We start from the raw sequence: 21,048 nt of genomic DNA on the forward strand, positions 1-21,048 counted from the left end.
GGGTCATCCAAGATGGCCGCCACACTGGAATTGGGGGTCAAGGGTTGAATTGTGTAAGCATAGTGGAAGTGGGGGTGAATGGGAGTGAATGTGGGAAGAATAAGGTGAATTAAGTGAATAAATTTGGAATGGGTTGAATCTGTTGAAAAATGTAGAAATGAGAAGGGAAAAAGGAATTGGGTGTGAATTTCAAAATAAAAGATGTGAAGTTTTTGGTAAGTGGGAAGTTGTGGAATAGGTAGAAAAATGATGAACAGTTGAAAGTTGGAATGGGTTGAATCGGTTGAAAAATGTAGAAATGAGAAGGAGAAACGGAAATATTGGAGAATTGGGTGTGAATTTCAAAATAAAAGATGTGAAGTTTTTGGTAAGTGGGAAGTTGTGGAATAGGTAGAAAAATGATGAACAGTTGAAAGTTGGAATGGGTTGAATCGGTTGAAAAATGTAGAAATGAGAAGGGAAAAGGAATTGGGTGTGAATTTCAAAATAAAAGATGTGAAGCTTTTGGTAAGTGGGAAGTTGTGGAATCAGTAGAAAAATAATGAACAGTTGAAAGTTGGAATGGGTTGAATCGGTTGAAAAATGTAGAAATTAGAGTAGAAAAACGAAATTTTAGAGAATTTTGGTTGAATTTCAAAATAAAAGATGTGAAGTTTTTGGTAAGTGGGACGTTGTGGAATAGGTAGGCAAAAGATGAACAGTTGAAAGTTGGAACGAGTTGAATCGGTTGAAAAATGTAGAAGTTAGAGGTGAAAAACGAAATTTTGTGAAAATTTGTCGGAATTTTTAACGTGAAAACGTGAAATTTTCGAATTTGGGAATTTTGGGAATGTCGAGAATCCTTCCGAATGTGATTAGAATGTGCTGAATGATGTGAATTTCAAATTGGAACGACGTAAATGTGAAATGTCGAATGTGCCATTAAGAATGAATGGGGAAAAATTTGTCGGAATTTTGGGAATTTTGCGGAATCGGAAAATTTTCGGAACGAGCAAAATACAAGCGCTCGTCGCGTGAATATTTGGAATACGTGAAAAGTGGAATGGAGTGAATCGGATGAATTATGTGGAAGATGAAACGTGTCAAAAAAGTGTGGAGAAACGTAGAGAATAATAATAATAACTAGAATTTTGCAATTTCTGGAGAAATTGCGTGTGAAGGCGAAATGTATGAATAACTTTTTCGGGGAATGCTGCCGAACGATGTTGAAACGTGTTGAATTACTTGAGAAATGTAGAATATTTGGAGAATTTGTGGTGAATTTCAAAATCGAAAGTTTGGAATATTTGGTAAGTGGGAAGTTGTGGAATAGGTAGGCAAAAGATGAACAGTTGAAAGTTGGAATGGGTTGAATCGGTTAAAAAATGTAGAAATTAGAGTATAAAAACGAAATTTTGGAGAATTTGGTTGAATTTCAAATTTGGAATTTTTGGTAAGTGGGAAGTTGTGGAATAGGTAGGCAAAAGATGTACAGTTGAAAGTTGGAACGGGTTGAATCAGTTAAAAAATGTAGAAGTTAGAGCAAATGTTGAATCCCCATAGAGAATGAATGGGAAAATAAAAAAAGCAATTGCGCCAAAATCTTTCTAAATTTGGAAAAAAAAACAAAAAACGGCCTCAAGAGGTTCACTTTTGGGGTAAAAATGTTGAAACGGGTTAAATCGGACAAAAAACGAAATAGTTAGCGCAAATGTAGCTATTTGGGGCACTTAGTGTTGAAATAAGGTCAATTCCGGCTTGATTCGGGTCATTTCCGGTCTAATTTGGGTCACTTCCGGTTTATTTGGGTCACTTCCGGTTTAATTTGGGTCACTTCCGGTTCATCTGAGGTCACTTCCGGTTTATTAGGGGTCATTTCCGGTCTAAAAAGGTCACTTCCGGTACATTTGGGGTCACTTCCGGTTTGCCTGAGGTCACTTCCGGTCTATTTGGGGTCACTTCCGGTCTATTTGGGGTCACTTCCGGTTTATTTGGGTCACTTCCGGTTTAATTTGGTTCACTTCCGGTTCGTCTGAGGTCACTTCCGGTTTATCAGGGGTCATTTCCGGTCTAAAAAGGTCACTTCCGGTACATTTGGGGTCACTTCCGGTTTGATTTGGGGTCACTTCCGGTTTACCTGAGGTCACTTCCGGTCTATTTGGGGTCACTTTCGGTTTGATTTGGGGCACTTCCGGTTCATTTTGGGTTCATTGGGGGCACTTGAGGGTCATCCAAGATGGCCACCACACTGGAATTGGGGGTCAAGGGTTGAATGTGTAAGCGTAGTGGAAGTGGGGGTGAATGGGAGTGAATGTGGGAAGCATAAGGTGAATAAATTTGGAATGGGTTGAATCGGTCGAAAAATGTAGAAATGAGAGTTGAAAAACTGAATTTTTGAGAATTTGGTTGAATTTCAAATTTGAAAATGTGGAATTTTTGGTAAGTGGGAAGTTGTGGAATAGGTAGGCAAAAGATGAACAGTTGAAAATTGGAATGGGTTGAATCGGTTGAAAAATGTAGAAATGAGAAGGGAAAAAGGAATTGGGTGTAAATTTCAAAATAAAAGATGTGAAGTATTTGGGAAGTTGTGGAATAGGTAGAAAAATGATGAACAGTTGAAAGTTGGAATGGGTTGAATCGGTTGAAAAATGTAGAAATTAGAGTACAAAAACGGAATTTGAGAGAATTTTGGTTGAATTTCAAAATAAAATATGTGAAGTTTTTGGTAAGTGGGAAGTTGTGGAATAGGTAGAAAAATGATGAACAGTTGAAAGTTGGAATGGGTTGAATCGGTTGAAAAATGTAGAAATGAGAAGGGAAAAGGAAATTGGGTGTGAATTTCAAAATAAAAGATGTGAAGTTTTTGGTAAGTGGGAAGTTGTGGAATAGGTAGAATAATGATGAACAGTTGAAAGTTGGAATGGGTTGAATCGGTTGAAAAATGTAGAAATGAGAAGGGAAAAGGAATTGGGTGTGAATTTCAAAATAAAAGATGTGAAGCTTTTGGTAAGTGGGAAGTTGTGGAATCGGTAGAAAAATGATGAACAGTTGAAAGTTGGAATGGGTTGAATCGGTTGAAAAATGTAGAAATTAGAGTAGAAAAACGAAATTTTAGAGAATTTTGGTTGAATTTCAAAATAAAAGATGTGAAGTTTTTGGTAAGTGGGACGTTGTGGAATAGGTAGGCAAAAGATGAACAGTTGAAAGTTGGAACGAGTTGAATCGGTTGAAAAATGTAGAAGTTAGAGGTGAAAAACGAAATTTTGTGAAAATTTGTCGGAATTTTTAACGTGAAAACGAGAAATTTTCGAATTTGGGAATTTTGGGAATGTCGAGAATCCTTCCGAATGTGATTAGAATGTGCTGAATGATGTGAATTTCAAATTGGAACGACGTAAATGTGAAATGTCGAATGTGCCATTAAGAATGAATGGGGAAAAATTTGTCGGAATTTTGGGAATTTTGCGGAATCGGAAAATTTTCGGAACGAGAAAAATATAAGCGCTCATGTCGTGAATATTTGGAATACGTGAAAAGTGGAATGGAGTGAATCGGATGAATTATGTGGAAGATGAAACGTGTCAAAAAAGTGTGGAGAATAAAATAGAAGAATAATAATAATAATAATAGAGAATGGTGTAGAATAACATATGTGTGAAGGCCTTCGCCTTCACACAATAATAGAGAATGGTGTAGAATAACATATGTGTGAAGGCCTTCGCCTTCACACAACTAGAATTTTGCAATTTCTGGAGAAATTGCGTGTGAAGGCGAAATGTATGAATAACTTTTTCGGGGAATGCTGCCGAACGATGTTGAAACGTGTTGAATTACTTGAGAAATGTAGAATATTTGGAGAATTTGTGGTTAATTTCAAAATTGAAAGTTTGGAATATTTGGTAAGTGGGAAGTTGTGGAATAGGTAGGCAAAAGATGAACAGTTGAAAGTTGGAATGGGTTGAATCGGTAGAAAAATGTAGAAGTTAGAGTAGAAAAACGAAATTTTGGAGAATTTGGTTGAATTTTAAATTTGGAATTGTTGGTAAGTGGGAAGTTGTGGAATAGGTAGGCAAAAGATGAACAGTTGAAAGTTGGAACGGGTTGAATCAGTTAAAAAATGTAGAAGTTAGAGCAAATGTTGAATCCCCATAGAGAATGAATGGGAAAATAAAAAAAAGCAATTGCGCCAAAGTCTTTCTAAATTTGGAACAAAACCCAAAGAAACGGCCTCAGGAGGTTCACTTTTGGGGTAAAAATGTTGAAACGGGTTAAATCGGACAAAAAACGAAGACGTTAGCGCAAATGTAGCTATTTGGGGCACTTAGTGTTGAAATAAGGTCACTTCCGGCTAGATTCGGGTCATTTCCGGTCTAATTTGGGTCACTTCCGGTTTATTTGGGTCACTTCCGGTTTAAAACAGGCCACTTCCGGTTTAGCTGAGGTCACTTCCGGTTTATTTGGGGTCATTTCCGGTCTAAAAAGGTCACTTCCGGTTCATTTGGGGTCACTTCCGGTTTGATTTGGGGTCACTTCCGGTTTACCAGAGGTCACTTCCGGTCTATTTGGGGTCACTTCCGGTTTATTTGGGTCACTTCCGGTTTAATTTGGGTCACTTCCGGTTTAATTTGGGTCACTTCCGGTTCGTCTGAGGTCACTTCCGGTTTATTAGGGGTCATTTCCGGTCTAAAATGGTCACTTCCGGTACATTTGGGGTCACTTCCGGTTTGATTTGGGGTCACTTCCGGTTTACCTGAGGTCACTTCCGGTCTATTTGGGGTCACTTTCGGTTTGATTTGGGGCACTTCCGGTTCATTCTGGGTTCATTGGGGGCACTTGAGGGTCAATCCAAGATGGCCGCCACACTGGAATTGGGGGTCAAGGGTTGAATGTGTAAGCGTAGTGGAAGTGGGGGTGAATGGGAGTGAATCTGGGAAGCATAAGGTGAATGCATTTGGAATGGGTTGAATCGGTCGAAAAATGTAGAAATTAGAGTAGAAAAACGAAATTCTAGAGAATTTTGGTTGAATTTCAAATTTGAGAATTTGGAATTTTTGGTAAGTGGGAAGTTGTGGAATAGGTAGGCAAAAGATGAACAGTTGAAAGTTGGAATGGGTTGAATCGGTTGAAAAATGTAGAAATTAGAGTGGAATAACGGAATTTGAGAGAATTTTGGTTGAATTTCAAATTTGAAAATTTGGAATTTTTGGTAAGTGGGAAGTTGTGGAATAGGTAGGCAAAAGATGAACAGTTGAAAGTTGAAATGGGTTGAATCGGTTGAAAAATGTAGAAGTTAGAGGTGAAAAACGAAATTTTGTGAAATGTCGAATGTGCCATTAAGAATGGATGGGGAAAAATTTGTCGGAATTTTGGGAATTTTGCGGAATCGGAAATTTTTCGGAATGAGAAAAATACAAGCGCTCATGTCGTGAATATTTGGAATACGTGAAAAGTGGAATGGAGTGAATCGGATGAATTTTGTGGAAGAAGAAGCGGGACAAAAAAGTGGCGGGAATAAAATAGAATAATAATAATAACTAGAATTTTGCAATTTCTGGAGAAATTGCGTGTGAAGGCGAAATGTATGAATAACTTTTTCGGGGAATGCTGCCGAACGATGTTGAAACGTGTTGAATTACTTGAGAAATGTAGAATATTTGGAGAATTTGTGGTGAATTTCAAAATAAAAGATGTGAAGTTTTTGGTAAGTTGTGGAATAGGTAGAAAAATGATGAACAGTTGAAAGTTGGAATGGGTTGAATCGGTTGAAAAATGTAGAAATGAGAAGGGAAAAAGGAATTGGGTGTGAATTTCAAAATAAAAGATGTGAAGGTTTTGGGAAGTTGTGGAATAGGTCGAAAAATGATGAACAGTTGAAAGTTGGAATGGGTTGAATCGGTTGAAAAATGTAGAAATGAGAAGGGAAAAGGGAATTGGGTGTGAATTTCAAAATAAAAGATGTGAAGTTTTTGGTAAGTGGGAAGTTGTGGAATAGGTAGAAAAATGATGAACAGTTGAAAGTTGGAATGGGTTGAATCGGTTGAAAAATGTAGAAATGAGAAGGGAAAAGGGAATTGGGTGTGAATTTCAAAATAAAAGATGTGAAGTTTTTGGTAAGTGGGAAGTTGTGGAATAGGTAGAAAAATGATGAACAGTTGAAAGTTGGAATGGGTTGAATCGGTTGAAAAATGTAGAAATGAGAAGGGAAAAGGGAATTGAGTGTGAATTTCAAAATAAAAGATGTGAAGTTTTTGGTAAGTGGGAAGTTGTGGAATAGGTAGAAAAATGATGAACAGTTGAAAGTTGGAATGGGTTGAATCGGTTGAAAAATGTAGAAATGAGAAGGGAAAAGGGAATTGGGTGTGAATTTCAAAATAAAAGATGTGAAAATTTTTGGTAAGTGGGAAGTTGTGGAATAGGTAGAAAAATGATGAACAGTTGAAAGTTGGAATGGGTTGAATCGGTTGAAAAATGTAGAAATGAGAAGGGAAAAGGGAATTGGGTGTGAATTTCAAAATAAAAGATGTGAAGTTTTTGGTAAGTGGGAAGTTGTGGAATAGGTAGAAAAATGATGAACAGTTGAAAGTTGGAATGGGTTGAATCGGTTGAAAAATGTAGAAATGAGAAGGGAAAAGGGAATTGAGTGTGAATTTCAAAATAAAAGATGTGAAGTTTTTGGTAAGTGGGAAGTTGTGGAATAGGTAGAAAAATGATGAACAGTTGAAAGTTGGAATGGGTTGAATCGGTTGAAAAATGTAGAAATGAGAAGGGAAAAGGGAATTGGGTGTGAATTTCAAAATAAAAGATGTGAAGTTTTTGGTAAGTGGGAAGTTGTGGAATAGGTAGAAAAATGATGAACAGTTGAAAGTTGGAATGGGTTGAATCGGTTGAAAAATGTAGAAATGAGAAGGGAAAAAGGAATTGGGTGTGAATTTCAAAATAAAAGATGTGAAGTATTTGGGAAGTTGTGGAATAGGTAGAAAAATGATGAACAGTAGAAAGTTGGAATGGGTTGAATCGGTTGAAAAATGTAGAAATTAGAGTACAAAAACGGAATTTGAGAGAATTTTGGTTGAATTTCAAAATAAAAGATGTGAAGTTTTTGGTAAGTGGGAAGTTGTGGAATAGGTAGAAAAATGATGAACAGTTGAAAGTTGGAATGGGTTGAATCGGTTGAAAAATGTAGAAATGAGAAGGGAAAAGGAAATTGGGTGTGAATTTCAAAATAAAAGATGTGAAGTTTTTGGTTAGTGGGAAGTTGTGGAATAGGTAGAAAAATGATGAACAGTTGAAAGTTAGAATGGGTTGAATCGGTTGAAAAATGTAGAAATGAGAAGGGAAAAGGAATTGGGTGTGAATTTCAAAATAAAAGATGTGAAGCTTTTGGTAAGTGGGAAGTTGTGGAATCGGTAGAAAAGTAATGAACAGTTGAAAGTTGGAATGGGTTGAATCGGTTGAAAAATGTAGAAATTAGAGTGGAAAAACGAAATTTTAGAGAATTTTGGTTGAATTTCAAAATAAAAGATGTGAAGTTTTTGGGAAGTGGGACGTTGTGGAATAGGTAGGCAAAAGATGAACAGTTGAAAGTTGGAACGAGTTGAATCGGTTGAAAAATGTAGAAGTTAGAGCTGAAAAACGAAATTTTGTGAAAATTTGTCGGAATTTTTAACGTGAAAACGTGAAATTTTTGAATTTGGGAATTTTGGGAATGTCGAGAATCCTTCCGAATGTGATTAGAATGTGCTGAATGATGTGAATTTCAAATTGGAACGACGTAAACGTGAAATGTCGAATGTGCCATTAAGAATGAATGGGGAAAAATTTGTCGGAATTTGGGGAATTTTGCGGAATCGGAAAATGTTCGGAATGAGAAAAATACAAGCCACCCTTTCCTGAATATTTGGAATACGTGAAAAGTGGAATGGAGTGAATCGGGTGAATTTTGTGAAAGAAGAAGCGGGACAAAAAAGTGAGGAGAATAAAATATAATAATAATAACTAGAATTTTGCAATTTCTGGAGAAATTGCGTGTGAAGGCGAAATGTATGAATAACTTTTTCGGGGAATGCTGCCGAACGATGTTGAAACGTGTTGAATTACTTGAGAAATGTAGAATATTTGGAGAATTTGTGGTGAATTTCAAAATTGAAAGTTTGGAATATTTTGTAAGTGGGAAGTTGTGGAATAGGTAGGCAAAAGATGAACAGTTGAAAGTTGGAATGGGTTGAATCGGTTGAAAAATGTAGAAATTAGAGTAGAAAAACGAAATTTTGGAGAATTTGGTTGAATTTCGAATTTGGAATTTTTGGTAAGTGGGAAGTTGTGGAATAGGTAGGCAAAAGATGTACAGTTGAAAGTTGAAACGGGTTAAATCAGACAAAAAACGAAAAAGTTAGCGCAAATGTAGCTATTTGGGCCACTCAGTGTTGAAATAAGGTCACTTCCGGTTTGATTCGGGTCACTTCCGGTCTAGTTTGGGTCACTTCCGGTTTATTTGGGTCACTTCCGGTTTAAAACAGGTCACTTCCGGTTTAGCTGAGGTCACTTCCGGTTTATTTGGGGTCATTTCCGGTCTAAATAGGTCACTTCCGGTTCATTTGGGGTCACTTCCGGTTTGATTTGGGGTCACTTCCGGTGTACCAGAGGTCACTTCCGGTCTATTTGGGGTCACTTCCGGTTTATTTGGGTCACTTCCGGTTTAATTTGGGTCACTTCCGGTTCGTCTGAGGTCACTTCCGGTTTATTAGGGGTCATTTCCGGTCTAAAAAGGTCACTTCCGGTACATTTGGGGTCACTTCCGGTTTGATTTGGGGTCACTTCCGGTTTACCTGAGGTCACTTCCGGTCTATTTGGGGTCACTTTCGGTTTGATTTGGGGCACTTCCGGTTCATTTTGGGTTCATTGGGGGCACTTGAGGGTCAATCCAAGATGGCCGCCACACTGGGATTGGGGGTCAAGGGTTGAATGTTTAAGCGTAGTGGAAGTGGGGGTGAATGGGAGTGAATGTGGGAAGCATAAGGTGAATGCATTTGGAATGGGTTGAATCGGTCGAAAAATGTAGAAATGAGAAGGGAAAAGGGAATTGAGTGTAAATTTCAAAATAAAAGATGTGAAGTTTTTGGTAAGTGGGAAGTTGTGGAATAGGTAGAAAAATGATGAACAGTTGAAAATTGGAATGGGTTGAATCGGTTGAAAAATGTAGAAATGAGAAGGGAAAAGGGAATTGGGTGTGAATTTCAAAATAAAAGATGTGAAGTTTTTGGTAAGTGGGAAGTTGTGGAATAGGTAGAAAAATGATGAACAGTTGAAAGTTGGAATGGGTTGAATCGGTTGAAAAATGTAGAAATGAGAAGGGAAAAAGGAATTGGGTGTGAATTTCAAAATAAAAGATGTGAAGTTTTTTGGGAAGTTGTGGAATAGGTAGAAAAATGATGAACAGTTGAAAGTTGGAATGGGTTGAATCGGTTGAAAAATGTAGAAATTAGAGTACAAAAACGGAATTTGAGAGAATTTTGGTTGAATTTCAAAATAAAAGATGAAGTTTTTGGTAAGTGGGAAGTTGTGGAATAGGTAGAAAAATGATGAACAGTTTAAAGTTGGAATGGGTTGAATCGGTTGAAAAATGTAGAAATGAGAAGGGAAAAGGAAATTGGGTGTGAATTTCAAAATAAAAGATGTGAAGTTTTTGGTAAGTGGGAAGTTGTGGAATAGGTAGAAAAATGATGAACAGTTGAAAGTTGGAATGGGTTGAATCGGTTGAAAAATGTAGAAATGAGAAGGGAAAAGGAATTGGGTGTGAATTTCAAAATAAAAGATGTGAAGCTTTTGGTAAGTGGGAAGTTGTGGAATCGGTAGAAAAATGATGAACAGTTGAAAGTTGGAATGGGTTGAATCGGTTGAAAAATGTAGAAATTAGAGTAGAAAAACGAAATTTTAGAGAATTTTGGTTGAATTTCAAAATAAAAGATGTGAAGTTTTTGGTAAGTGGGACGTTGTGGAATAGGTAGGCAAAAGATGAACAGTTGAAAGTTGGAACGAGTTGAATCGGTTGAAAAATGTAGAAGTTAGAGGTGAAAAACGAAATTTTGTGAAAATTTGTCGGAATTTTTAACGTGAAAACGAGAAATTTTCGAATTTGGGAATTTTGGGAATGTCGAGAATCCTTCCGAATGTGATTAGAATGTGCTGAATGATGTGAATTTCAAATTGGAACGACGTAAATGTGAAATGTCGAACGTGCCATTAAGAATGAATGGGGAAAAATTTGTCGGAATTTGGGGAATTTTGCGGAAACGGAAAATTTTCGGAACGAGAAAAATGGAAGCGCTCATCGCGTGAATATTTGGAATACGTGAAAAGTGGAATGGAGTGAATCGGATGAATTATGCGGAAGATGAAACTGGACAAAAAAGTGTGGAGAATAAAAGAGAATAATAATAATAACTAGAATTTTGCAATTTCTGGAGAAATTGCGTGTGAAGGCGAAATGTATGAATAACTTTTTCGGGGAATGCTGCCGAACGATGTTGAAACGTGTTGAATTACTTGAGAAATGTAGAATATTTGGAGAATTTGTGGTGAATTTCAAAATTGAAAGTTTGGAATATTTGGTAAGTGGGAAGTTGTGGAATAGGTAGGCAAAAGATGAACAGCTGAAAGTTGGAATGGGTTGAATCGGTTGAAAAATGTAGAAATTAGTGTAGAAAAACGAAATTTTGGAGAATTTGGTTGAATTTCGAATTTGGAATTTTTGGTAAGTGGGAAGTTGTAGAATAGGTAGATGTACAGTTGAAAGTTGGAACGGGTTGAATCAGTTAAAAAATGTAGAAGTTAGAGCAAATGTTGAATCCCCATAGAGAATGAATGGGTAAATAAAAAAAAGCAATTGCGCCAAAATCTTTCTAAATTTGGAACAAAACAAAAAAACGGCCTCAGGAGGTTCACTTTTGGGGTAAAAATGTTGAAACGGGTTAAATCAGACAAAAAACGAAAAAGTTAGCGCAAATGTAGCTATTTGGGCCACTCAGTGTTAAAATATAGTCACTTCCGGTTTGATTCAGGTCACTTCCGGTCTAGTTTGGGTCACTTCCGGTTTATTTGGGTCACTTCCGGTTTAAAACAGGTCACTTCCGGTTCAGCTGAGGTCACTTCCGGTTTATTTGGGGTCATTTCCGGTCTAAAAAGGTCACTTCCGGTTCATTTGGGGTCACTTCCGGTTTGATTTGGGGTCACTTCCGGTTTACCAGAGGTCACTTCCGGTCTATTTGGGGTCACTTCCGGTCTATTTGGGGTCACTTCCGGTTTATTTGGGTCACTTCCGGTTTAATTTGGGTCACTTCCGGTTCGTCTGAGGTCACTTCCGGTTTATTAGGGGTCATTTCCGGTCTAAAAAGGTCACTTCCGGTACATTTGGGGTCACTTCCGGTTTGATTTGGGGTCACTTCCGGTTTACCTGAGGTCACTTCCGGTCTATTTGGGGTCACTTCCGGTCTATTTGGGGTCACTTCCGGTTTATTCGGGTCACTTCCGGTTTGATTTGGGTCACTTCCGGTTCGTCTGAGGTCACTTCCGGTTTATTAGGGGTCATTTCCGGTCTAAAAAGGTCACTTCCGGTACATTTGGGGTCACTTCCGGTTTGATTTGGGGTCACTTCCGGTTTACCTGAGGTCACTTCCGGTCTATTTGGGGTCACTTTCGGTTTGATTTGGGGCACTTCCGGTTCATTCTGGGTTCATTGGTGGCACTTCAGGGTCATCCAAGATGGCCGCCACACTGGAATTGGGGGTCAAGGGTTGAATTGTGTAAGCATAGTGGAAGTGGGGGTGAATGGGAGTGAATGTGGTAAGCATAAGATGAATAAAGGGAATAAATGTGGAATGGGTTGAATCGGTCGAAAAATGTAGAAATTAGAGTGGAAAAACGAAATTTTGGAGAATTTGGTTGAATTTCAAATGTGAAAGTTCGGAATTTTTGGTAAGTGGGAAGTTGTGGAATAGGTAGGCAAAAGATGAACAGTTGAAAGTTGGAATGGGTTGAATCGGTTGAAAAATGTAGAAATTAGAGTGGAAAAACTGAATTTTGGAGAATTTTGGTTGAATTTCAAATTTGAAAATTTGGAATTTTTGGTAAGTGGGAAGTTGTGGAATAGGTAGGCAAAAGATGAACAGTTGAAAGTTGGAATGGGTTGAATCGGTTGAAAAATGTAGAAATTAGAGTAGAAAAATGGAATTTGAGAGAATTTTGGTTGAATTTCAAATTTGAAAATTTGGAATTTTTGGTAAGCGGGAAGTTGTGGAATAGGTAGGCAAAAGATGAACAGTTGAAAGTTGGAATGGGTTGAATCGGTTGAAAAATGTAGAAGTTAGAGGTGAAAAACGGAATTTTGTGAAATGTCGAATGTGCCATTAAGAATGGATGGGGAAAAATTTGTCGGAATTTTGGGAATTTTGCGGAATCGGAAAATTTTCGGAACGAGAAAAATGGAAGCGCTCATCGCGTGAATATTTGGAATACGTGGAAAGTGGAATGGAGTGAATCGGATGAATTATGTGGAAGATGAAAGTGGACAAAAAAGTGTGGAGAATAAAAGAGAATAATAATAATAACTAGAATTTTGCAATTTCTGGAGAAATTGCGTGTGAAGGCGAAATGTATGAATAACTTTTTCGGGGAATGCTGCCGAACGATGTTGAAACGTGTTGAATTACTTGAGAAATGTAGAATATTTGGAGAATTTGTGGTGAATTTCAAAATTGAAAGTTTGGAATATTTGGTAAGTGGGAAGTTGTGGAATTGGTAGGCAAAAGATGAACAGCTGAAAGTTGGAATGGGTTGAATCGGTTGAAAAATGTAGAAATTAGAGTAGAAAAACGAAATTTTGGAGAATTTGGTTGAATTTCGAATTTGGAATTTTTGGTAAGTGGGAAGTTGTAGAATAGGTAGATGTACAGTTGAAAGTTGGAACGGGTTGAATCAGTTAAAAAATGTAGAAGTTAGAGCAAATGTTGAATCCCCATAGAGAATGAATGGGTAAATAAAAAAAAGCAATTGCGCCAAAATCTTTCTAAATTTTGAACAAAACAAAAAAAACGGCCTCAGGAGGTTCACTTTTGGGGTAAAAATGTTGAAACGGGTTAAATCAGACAAAAAAAGAAAAAGTTAGCGCAAATGTAGCTATTTGGGCCACTCAGTGTTAAAATAAGGTCACTTCCGGTTTGATTCGGGTCACTTCCGGTCTAGTTTGGGTCACTTCCGGTTTATTTGGGTCACTTCCGGTTTAAAACAGGTCACTTCCGGTTTAGCTGAGGTCACTTCCGGTTTATTTGGGGTCATTTCCGGTCTAAAAAGGTCACTTCCGGTTGATTTGGGGTCACTTCCGGTTTGATTTGGGGTCACTTCCGGTTTACCAGAGGTCACTTCCGGTCTATTTGGGGTCACTTCCGGTTTATTTGGGTCACTTCCGGTTTAATTTGGGTCACTTCCGGTTCGTCTGAGGTCACTTCCGGTTTATTAGGGGTCATTTCCGGTCTAAAAAGGTCACTTCCGGTACATTTGGGGTCACTTCCGGTTTGATTTTGGGTCACTTCCGGTTTACCTGAGGTCACTTCCGGTCTATTTGGGGACACTTTCGGTTTGATTTGGGGCACTTCCGGTTCATTCTGGGTTCATTGGTGGCACTTCTGGGTCATCCAAGATGGCCGCCACACTGGAATTGGGGGTCAAGGGTTGAATTGTGTAAGCATAGTGGAAGTGGGGGTGATTGGGAGTGAATGTGGTAAGCATAAGATGAATAAAGGGAATAAATGTGGAATGGGTTGAATCGGTCGAAAAATGTAGAAATTAGAGTGGAAAAACGAAATTTTGGAGAATTTGGTTGAATTTCAAATGTGAAAGTTCGGAATTTTTGGTAAGTGGGAAGTTGTGGAATAGGTAGGCAAAAGATGAACAGTTGAAAGTTGGAATGGGTTGAATCGGTTGAAAAATGTAGAAATTAGAGTGGAAAAACTGAATTTTGGAGAATTTTGGTTGAATTTCAAATTTGAAAATTTGGAATTTTTGGTAAGTGGGAAGTTGTGGAATAGGTAGGCAAAAGATGAACAGTTGAAAGTTGGAATGGGTTGAATCGGTTGAAAAATGTAGAAGTTAGAGGTGAAAAACGAAATTTTGTGAAATGTCGAATGTGCCATTAAGAATGGATGGGGAAAAATTTGTCGGAATTTTGGGAATTTTGCGGAATCGGAAAATTTTCGGAACGAGAAAAATGGAAGCGCTCATCGCGTGAATATTTGGAATACGTGGAAAGTGGAATGGAGTGAATCGGATGAATTATGTGGAAGATGAAAGTGGACAAAAAAGTGTGGAGAATAAAAGAGAATAATAATAATAATAATAATAGAGAATGGTGTAGAATAACATATGTGTGAAGGCCTTCGCCTTCACACAATAATAATAGAGAATGGTGTAGAATAACATATGTGTGAAGGCCTTCGCCTTCACACAATAATAACTAGAATTTTGCAATTTCTGGAGAAATTGCGTGTGAAGGCGAAATGTATGAATAACTTTTTCGGGGAATGCTGCCGAACGATGTTGAAACGTGTTGAATTACTTGAGAAATGTAGAATATTTGGAGAATTTGTGGTGAATTTCAAAATTGAAAGTTTGGAATATTTGGTAAGTGGGAAGTTGTGGAATAGGTAGGCAAAAGATGAACAGTTGAAAGTTGGAATGGGTTGAATCGGTTGAAAAATGTAGAAGTTAGAGTAGAAAAACGAAATTTTGGAGAATTTGGTTGAATTTTAAATTTGGAATTGTTGGTAAGTGGGAAGTTGTGGAATAGGTAGGCAAAAGATGAACAGTTGAAAGTTGGAACGGGTTGAATCAGTTAAAAAATGTAGAAGTTAGAGCAAATGTTGAATCCCCATAGAGAATGAATGGGAAAATAAAAAAAAGCAATTGCGCCAAAATCTTTCTAAATTTGGAACAAAACCCAAAGAAACGGCCTCAGGAGGTTCACTTTTGGGGTAAAAATGTTGAAACGGGTTAAATCGGATAAAAAACGAAGACGTTAGCGCAAATGTAGCTATTTGGGGCACTTAGTGTTGAAATAAGGTCACTTCCGGCTTGATTCGGGTCATTTCCGGTCTAATTTGGGTCACTTCCGGTTTATTTGGGTCACTTCCGGTTTAAAACAGGTCACTTCCGGTTTAGCTGAGGTCACTTCCGGTTTATTTGGGGTCATTTCCGGTCTAAAAAGGTCACTTCCGGTTTATTTTTGGTCACTTCCGGTTTGATTTGGGGTCACTTCCGGTTTACCAGAGATCACTTCCGGTCTATTTGGGGTCACTTCCGGTCTATTTGGGGTCACTTCCGGTCTATTTGGGGTCACTTCCGGTTTATTTGGGTCACTTCCGGTTTAATTTGGGTCACTTCCGGTTCGTCTGAGGTCACTTCCGGTTTATTAGGGGTCATTTCCGGTCTAAAAAGGTCACTTCCGGTACATTTGGGGTCACTTCCGGTTTACCTGAGGTCACTTCCGGTCTATTTGGGGTCACTTTCGGTTTGATTTGGGGCACTTCCGGTTCATTTTGGGTTCATTGGGGGCACTTGAGGGTCAATCCAAGATGGCCACCACACTGGAATTGGGGGTCAAGGGTTGAATGTGTAAGCGTAGTGGAAGTGGGGGTGAATGGGAGTGAATGTGGGAAGCATATGGTGAATGCATTTGGAATGGGTTGAATCGGTCGAAAAATGTAGAAATTAGAGTAGAAAAACGAAATTTTAGAGAATTTTGGTTGAATTTCAAATTTGAGAATTTGGAATTTTTGGTAAGTGGGAAGTTGTGGAATAGGTAGGCAAAAGATGAACAGTTGAAAGTTGGAATGGGTTGAATCGGTTGAAAAATGTAGAAATTAGAGTGGAATAACGGAATTTGAGAGAATTTTGGTTGAATTTCAAATTTGAAAATTTGGAATTTTTGGTAAATGGGAAGTTGTGGAATAGGTAGGCAAAAGATGAACAGTTGAAAGTTGGAATGGGTTGAATCGGTTGAAAAATGTAGAAGTTAGAGGTGAAAAACGAAATTTTGTGAAATGTCGAATGTGTCATTAAGAATGGATGGGGAAAAATTTGTCGGAATTTTGGGAATTTTGCGGAATCGGAAAATTTTCGGAACGAGAAAAATGGAAGCGCTCATCGCGTGAATATTTGGAATACGTGGAAAGTGGAATGGAGTGAATCGGATGAATTATGTGGAAGATGAAAGTGGACAAAAAAGTGTGGAGAATAAAAGAGAATAATAATAATAACTAGAATTTTGCAATTTCTGGAGAAATTGCGTGTGAAGGCGAAATGTATGAATAACTTTTTCGGGGAATGCTGCCGAACGATGTTGAAACGTGTTGAATTACTTGAGAAATGTAGAATATTTGGAGAATTTGTGGTGAATTTCAAAATTGAAAGTTTGGAATATTTGGTAAGTGGGAAGTTGTGGAATAGGTAGGCAAAAGATGAACAGCTGAAAGTTGGAATGGGTTGAATCGGTTGAAAAATGTAGAAATTAGTGTAGAAAAACGAAATTTTGGAGAATTTGGTTGAATTTCGAATTTGGAATTTTTGGTAAGTGGGAAGTTGTAGAATAGGTAGATGTACAGTTGAAAGTTGGAACGGGTTGAATCAGTTAAAAAATGTAGAAGTTAGAGCAAATGTTGAATCCCCATAGAGAATGAATGGGTAAATAAAAAAAAGCAATTGCGCCAAAATCTTTCTAAATTTGGAACAAAACAAAAAAACGGCCTCAGGAGGTTCACTTTTGGGGTAAAAATGTTGAAACGGGTTAAATCAGACAAAAAACGAAAAAGTTAGCGCAAATGTAGCTATTTGGGCCACTCAGTGTTAAAATATAGTCACTTCCGGTTTGATTCAGGTCACTTCCGGTCTAGTTTGGGTCACTTCCGGTTTATTTGGGTCACTTCCGGTTTAAAACAGGTCACTTCCGGTTCAGCTGAGGTCACTTCCGGTTTATTTGGGGTCATTTCCGGTCTAAAAAGGTCACTTCCGGTTCATTTGGGGTCACTTCCGGTTTGATTTGGGGTCACTTCCGGTTTACCAGAGGTCACTTCCGGTCTATTTGGGGTCACTTCCGGTCTATTTGGGGTCACTTCCGGTTTATTTGGGTCACTTCCGGTTTAATTTGGGTCACTTCCGGTTCGTCTGAGGTCACTTCCGGTTTATTAGGGGTCATTTCCGGTCTAAAAAGGTCACTTCCGGTACATTTGGGGTCACTTCCGGTTTGATTTGGGGTCACTTCCGGTTTACCTGAGGTCACTTCCGGTCTATTTGGGGTCACTTCCGGTCTATTTGGGGTCACTTCCGGTTTATTCGGGTCACTTCCGGTTTGATTTGGGTCACTTCCGGTTCGTCTGAGGTCACTTCCGGTTTATTAGGGGTCATTTCCGGTCTAAAAAGGTCACTTCCGGTACATTTGGGGTCACTTCCGGTTTGATTTGGGGTCACTTCCGGTTTACCTGAGGTCACTTCCGGTCTATTTGGGGTCACTTTCGGTTTGATTTGGGGCACTTCCGGTTCATTCTGGGTTCATTGGTGGCACTTCAGGGTCATCCAAGATGGCCGCCACACTGGAATTGGGGGTCAAGGGTTGAATTGTGTAAGCATAGTGGAAGTGGGGGTGAATGGGAGTGAATGTGGTAAGCATAAGATGAATAAAGGGAATAAATGTGGAATGGGTTGAATCGGTCGAAAAATGTAGAAATTAGAGTGGAAAAACGAAATTTTGGAGAATTTGGTTGAATTTCAAATGTGAAAGTTCGGAATTTTTGGTAAGTGGGAAGTTGTGGAATAGGTAGGCAAAAGATGAACAGTTGAAAGTTGGAATGGGTTGAATCGGTTGAAAAATGTAGAAATTAGAGTGGAAAAACTGAATTTTGGAGAATTTTGGTTGAATTTCAAATTTGAAAATTTGGAATTTTTGGTAAGTGGGAAGTTGTGGAATAGGTAGGCAAAAGATGAACAGTTGAAAGTTGGAATGGGTTGAATCGGTTGAAAAATGTAGAAATTAGAGTAGAAAAATGGAATTTGAGAGAATTTTGGTTGAATTTCAAATTTGAAAATTTGGAATTTTTGGTAAGCGGGAAGTTGTGGAATAGGTAGGCAAAAGATGAACAGTTGAAAGTTGGAATGGGTTGAATCGGTTGAAAAATGTAGAAGTTAGAGGTGAAAAACGGAATTTTGTGAAATGTCGAATGTGCCATTAAGAATGGATGGGGAAAAATTTGTCGGAATTTTGGGAATTTTGCGGAATCGGAAAATTTTCGGAACGAGAAAAATGGAAGCGCTCATCGCGTGAATATTTGGAATACGTGGAAAGTGGAATGGAGTGAATCGGATGAATTATGTGGAAGATGAAAGTGGACAAAAAAGTGTGGAGAATAAAAGAGAATAATAATAATAATAATAATAGAGAATGGTGTAGAATAACATATGTGTGAAGGCCTTCGCCTTCACACAATAATAATAGAGAATGGTGTAGAATAACATATGTGTGAAGGCCTTCGCCTTCACACAATAATAGAGAATGGTGTAGAATAACATAAGTGTGAAGGCCTTCGCCTTCACACAATAAAGTAAATGGAGTAGAATAACATATGTGTGAAGGCCTTCGCCTTCACACAATAAAGTAAATGGAGTAGAATAACATATGTGTGAAGGCCTTCGCCTTCACACAATAATAGAGAATGGTGTAGAATAACATATGTGTGAAGGCCTTCGCCTTCACACAATAATAAAGTGAAAAAAGTAGAATAACATATGTGTGAAGGCCTTCGCCTTCACACAATAATACCCAACAGCCTCTTTCAGCCTGACTGAGATTGCCCAGTTTTATGTCCTCAGCTGGATACAGACAAGCTGGAGAAGATCCCCATCCTGAAGAAGCTCCTGGCTCTGGAGGAGCAAGCAGGGAAGGACGTTACCTTGGGCGTGGCTCCCCCCCCGGCCGAGCCTGTCTCGCAACCAGGTCCCCCCAAAAAGCAAAGCAGGCGCAGGCTGAGGCAGAAAGCAGCCCGTCATGATGCCCACGAAGAGTCCAAGGAGGAGAAAGGTGTGGAGCCACAATTGAACGCTGGACCGCGTCTAGCTCGCGTAAGAAAAGAAAGTAGAGGAAATGAGGTGGAGGGCGCCGAAAGGCGGAGAAGGAAGGGACGAAGTGGACGCAACCTGAAGGAGAAGACTCCAGAGGATACTGGGGGTGAAGATCTGACTCCTAGTAAGATGCCTCCCAGTGTGACCACAGTGTATCTGGGTGGGATCCCCACAGGGCTGCGTGTCAGCGAGCTGAAGACATCCCTGCGTGAGAGGGAAGCGGCGCCTCTGAGGCTCACCTGGCAGGGAGCGCAGCACCGCGCCTTCTTGGACTACAGCAACCCGGAAGCTGCAGCGAAAGCCCTGGAGGCTCTACAGGGGCTCACCTTGAATGGTCACAGTGTGCAGGCCGAGCTGGCCAAGAGCCAACGGCGCAGCAAGAGGCCCGGCCCGTCCAATCGGAAAGCCGAACCGGCAGCGGCTCCCGCATCTGATGTAGAAGTGGTGGATTCCAAGAATGAAGCCCACGAGCAGACTGAGCAGTAAAAGCAGAAATGTAACTGCGCTAACCTTGAAATGCCTTATAACACTTTTGGTTTGGGTTTATCGATAAAAATGGATTGCAGTAGAGCCCTATTTTATATTAAGCAAAATCTAAATACATTATGCAACAATAGCACATCTAAATGTGAAGATTCTCCTTTTTTTTTAAAAGTTAAATAATTGAAAAGCCCAGCAAGCTAGTGATTAGATTCTCTGCCTCACAATCTCTCCATATGTATGATCTCCGCGTGTTGCAAAAACAAGCACCTTGCCCAGTCCAGTTCCAAAATCCCAGTTGGCGAGCTTCACGATTAAAGGCCAAGAGATGCAAATAGCACCACCGTGCGGCCAAATTGTATATAAACAACTCCCCGCTTTCCACTACACGACTTTGTCCAGTCTGACATTTCAATTCAATGGCCAGCCAATGCAAGAGCTGAATCAGCAAATCTTTCTATACAAAGATAAAAATGCAGTTTGGATCGAGAATATGATAGAGGTATTAATTTTACAATATATTCATTGTAGTTTGTTTGAATTCATATTAGCGACCACTGCCATGCATGCTCTATACGATCCTGTAAACTTCAACCTTATTTATTTGGCAGTGAATAAAACATTGTTAAATCAAGGTCATTATTTTTGGACATCAAGGACATTATTTTTGTCTAGACATAGCTCATTTGTTTATTGCCTTTATCAGATTGAGCAGCATGCATAAGAGCCACTGTGTGTCATTGTTAAGATTGTCACATTTATTGAATGGATAAATACTGTATTGTATATCTGCAATGTAATCACCAAAATTGTTTGGTTGTCCACATCTTATCTGACATAAGTGATTTATTTCATTGATTATGACTTTTACATACAGTTCATAATTCATCCAATAAATTGTACCTACTGATATAGTTGGTTAACCGTGACTGATTTTCTGTTAAGTCTATCAGAGTGCTATAATGTTCATTAACTGATCATATTTCTGCAATAGAATGTAACACAACTATTGAGAGCACTTCAGAATGTTTTTTTCCCCCTTCTAATGTCATATTTTAATAAAATAATCCCTCCATAAAGTTGAATAGCAGCCTGTATCCGAACTCTCTTTACGCGGAAGCTTTATCCATTATGCTGCAACATCATCATAAATGAATATTCCATTTAAAACTTAAAAATATGTGAATGAGTCATTTGTTGTCTTCCTTTCTGATGTGTTGAATTGCAACAGCTGAGAGGTCAGTAGCACAACAAATAAACCCGCATGCCACATCTGCCCTTCATCACGCCCATCACGTATGTTCTTGGACACACTTTACCTGCTTGGCTGCCTTTAAGCGCGTGGAGAACTTCGCAAACATCCAGCAAGTCATGTCAGTCTACACCCAGCAGCCTCCTTCGGGCTTTTTATGGAGCTGGCATGCAAGCCTGCAG

General features: G+C 38.9%; 1 protein-coding gene across 2 annotated transcripts in view; it reads left to right on the forward strand.

Annotated features, from left to right (window-relative positions):
* Window positions 1-20,699, forward strand: part of mthfsd (methenyltetrahydrofolate synthetase domain containing) — a 37,872-nt gene extending 17,173 nt beyond the window's left edge. For both annotated transcript variants that reach the window (XM_061276288.1, XM_061276289.1), the window contains exon 8: window positions 18,886-20,699. In XM_061276288.1, the coding sequence (XP_061132272.1) occupies window positions 18,886-19,620 (735 nt within the window). In that variant the 3' untranslated portion in view covers window positions 19,621-20,699. The remainder of the gene's footprint in view (window positions 1-18,885) is intronic.
* The last annotated feature ends 349 nt before the right edge of the window (window positions 20,700-21,048 follow it).

This window comes from Syngnathus typhle, linkage group LG4, assembly GCF_033458585.1.
Source record: "Syngnathus typhle isolate RoL2023-S1 ecotype Sweden linkage group LG4, RoL_Styp_1.0, whole genome shotgun sequence".
Lineage (NCBI taxonomy): Eukaryota > Metazoa > Chordata > Actinopteri > Syngnathiformes > Syngnathidae > Syngnathus > Syngnathus typhle.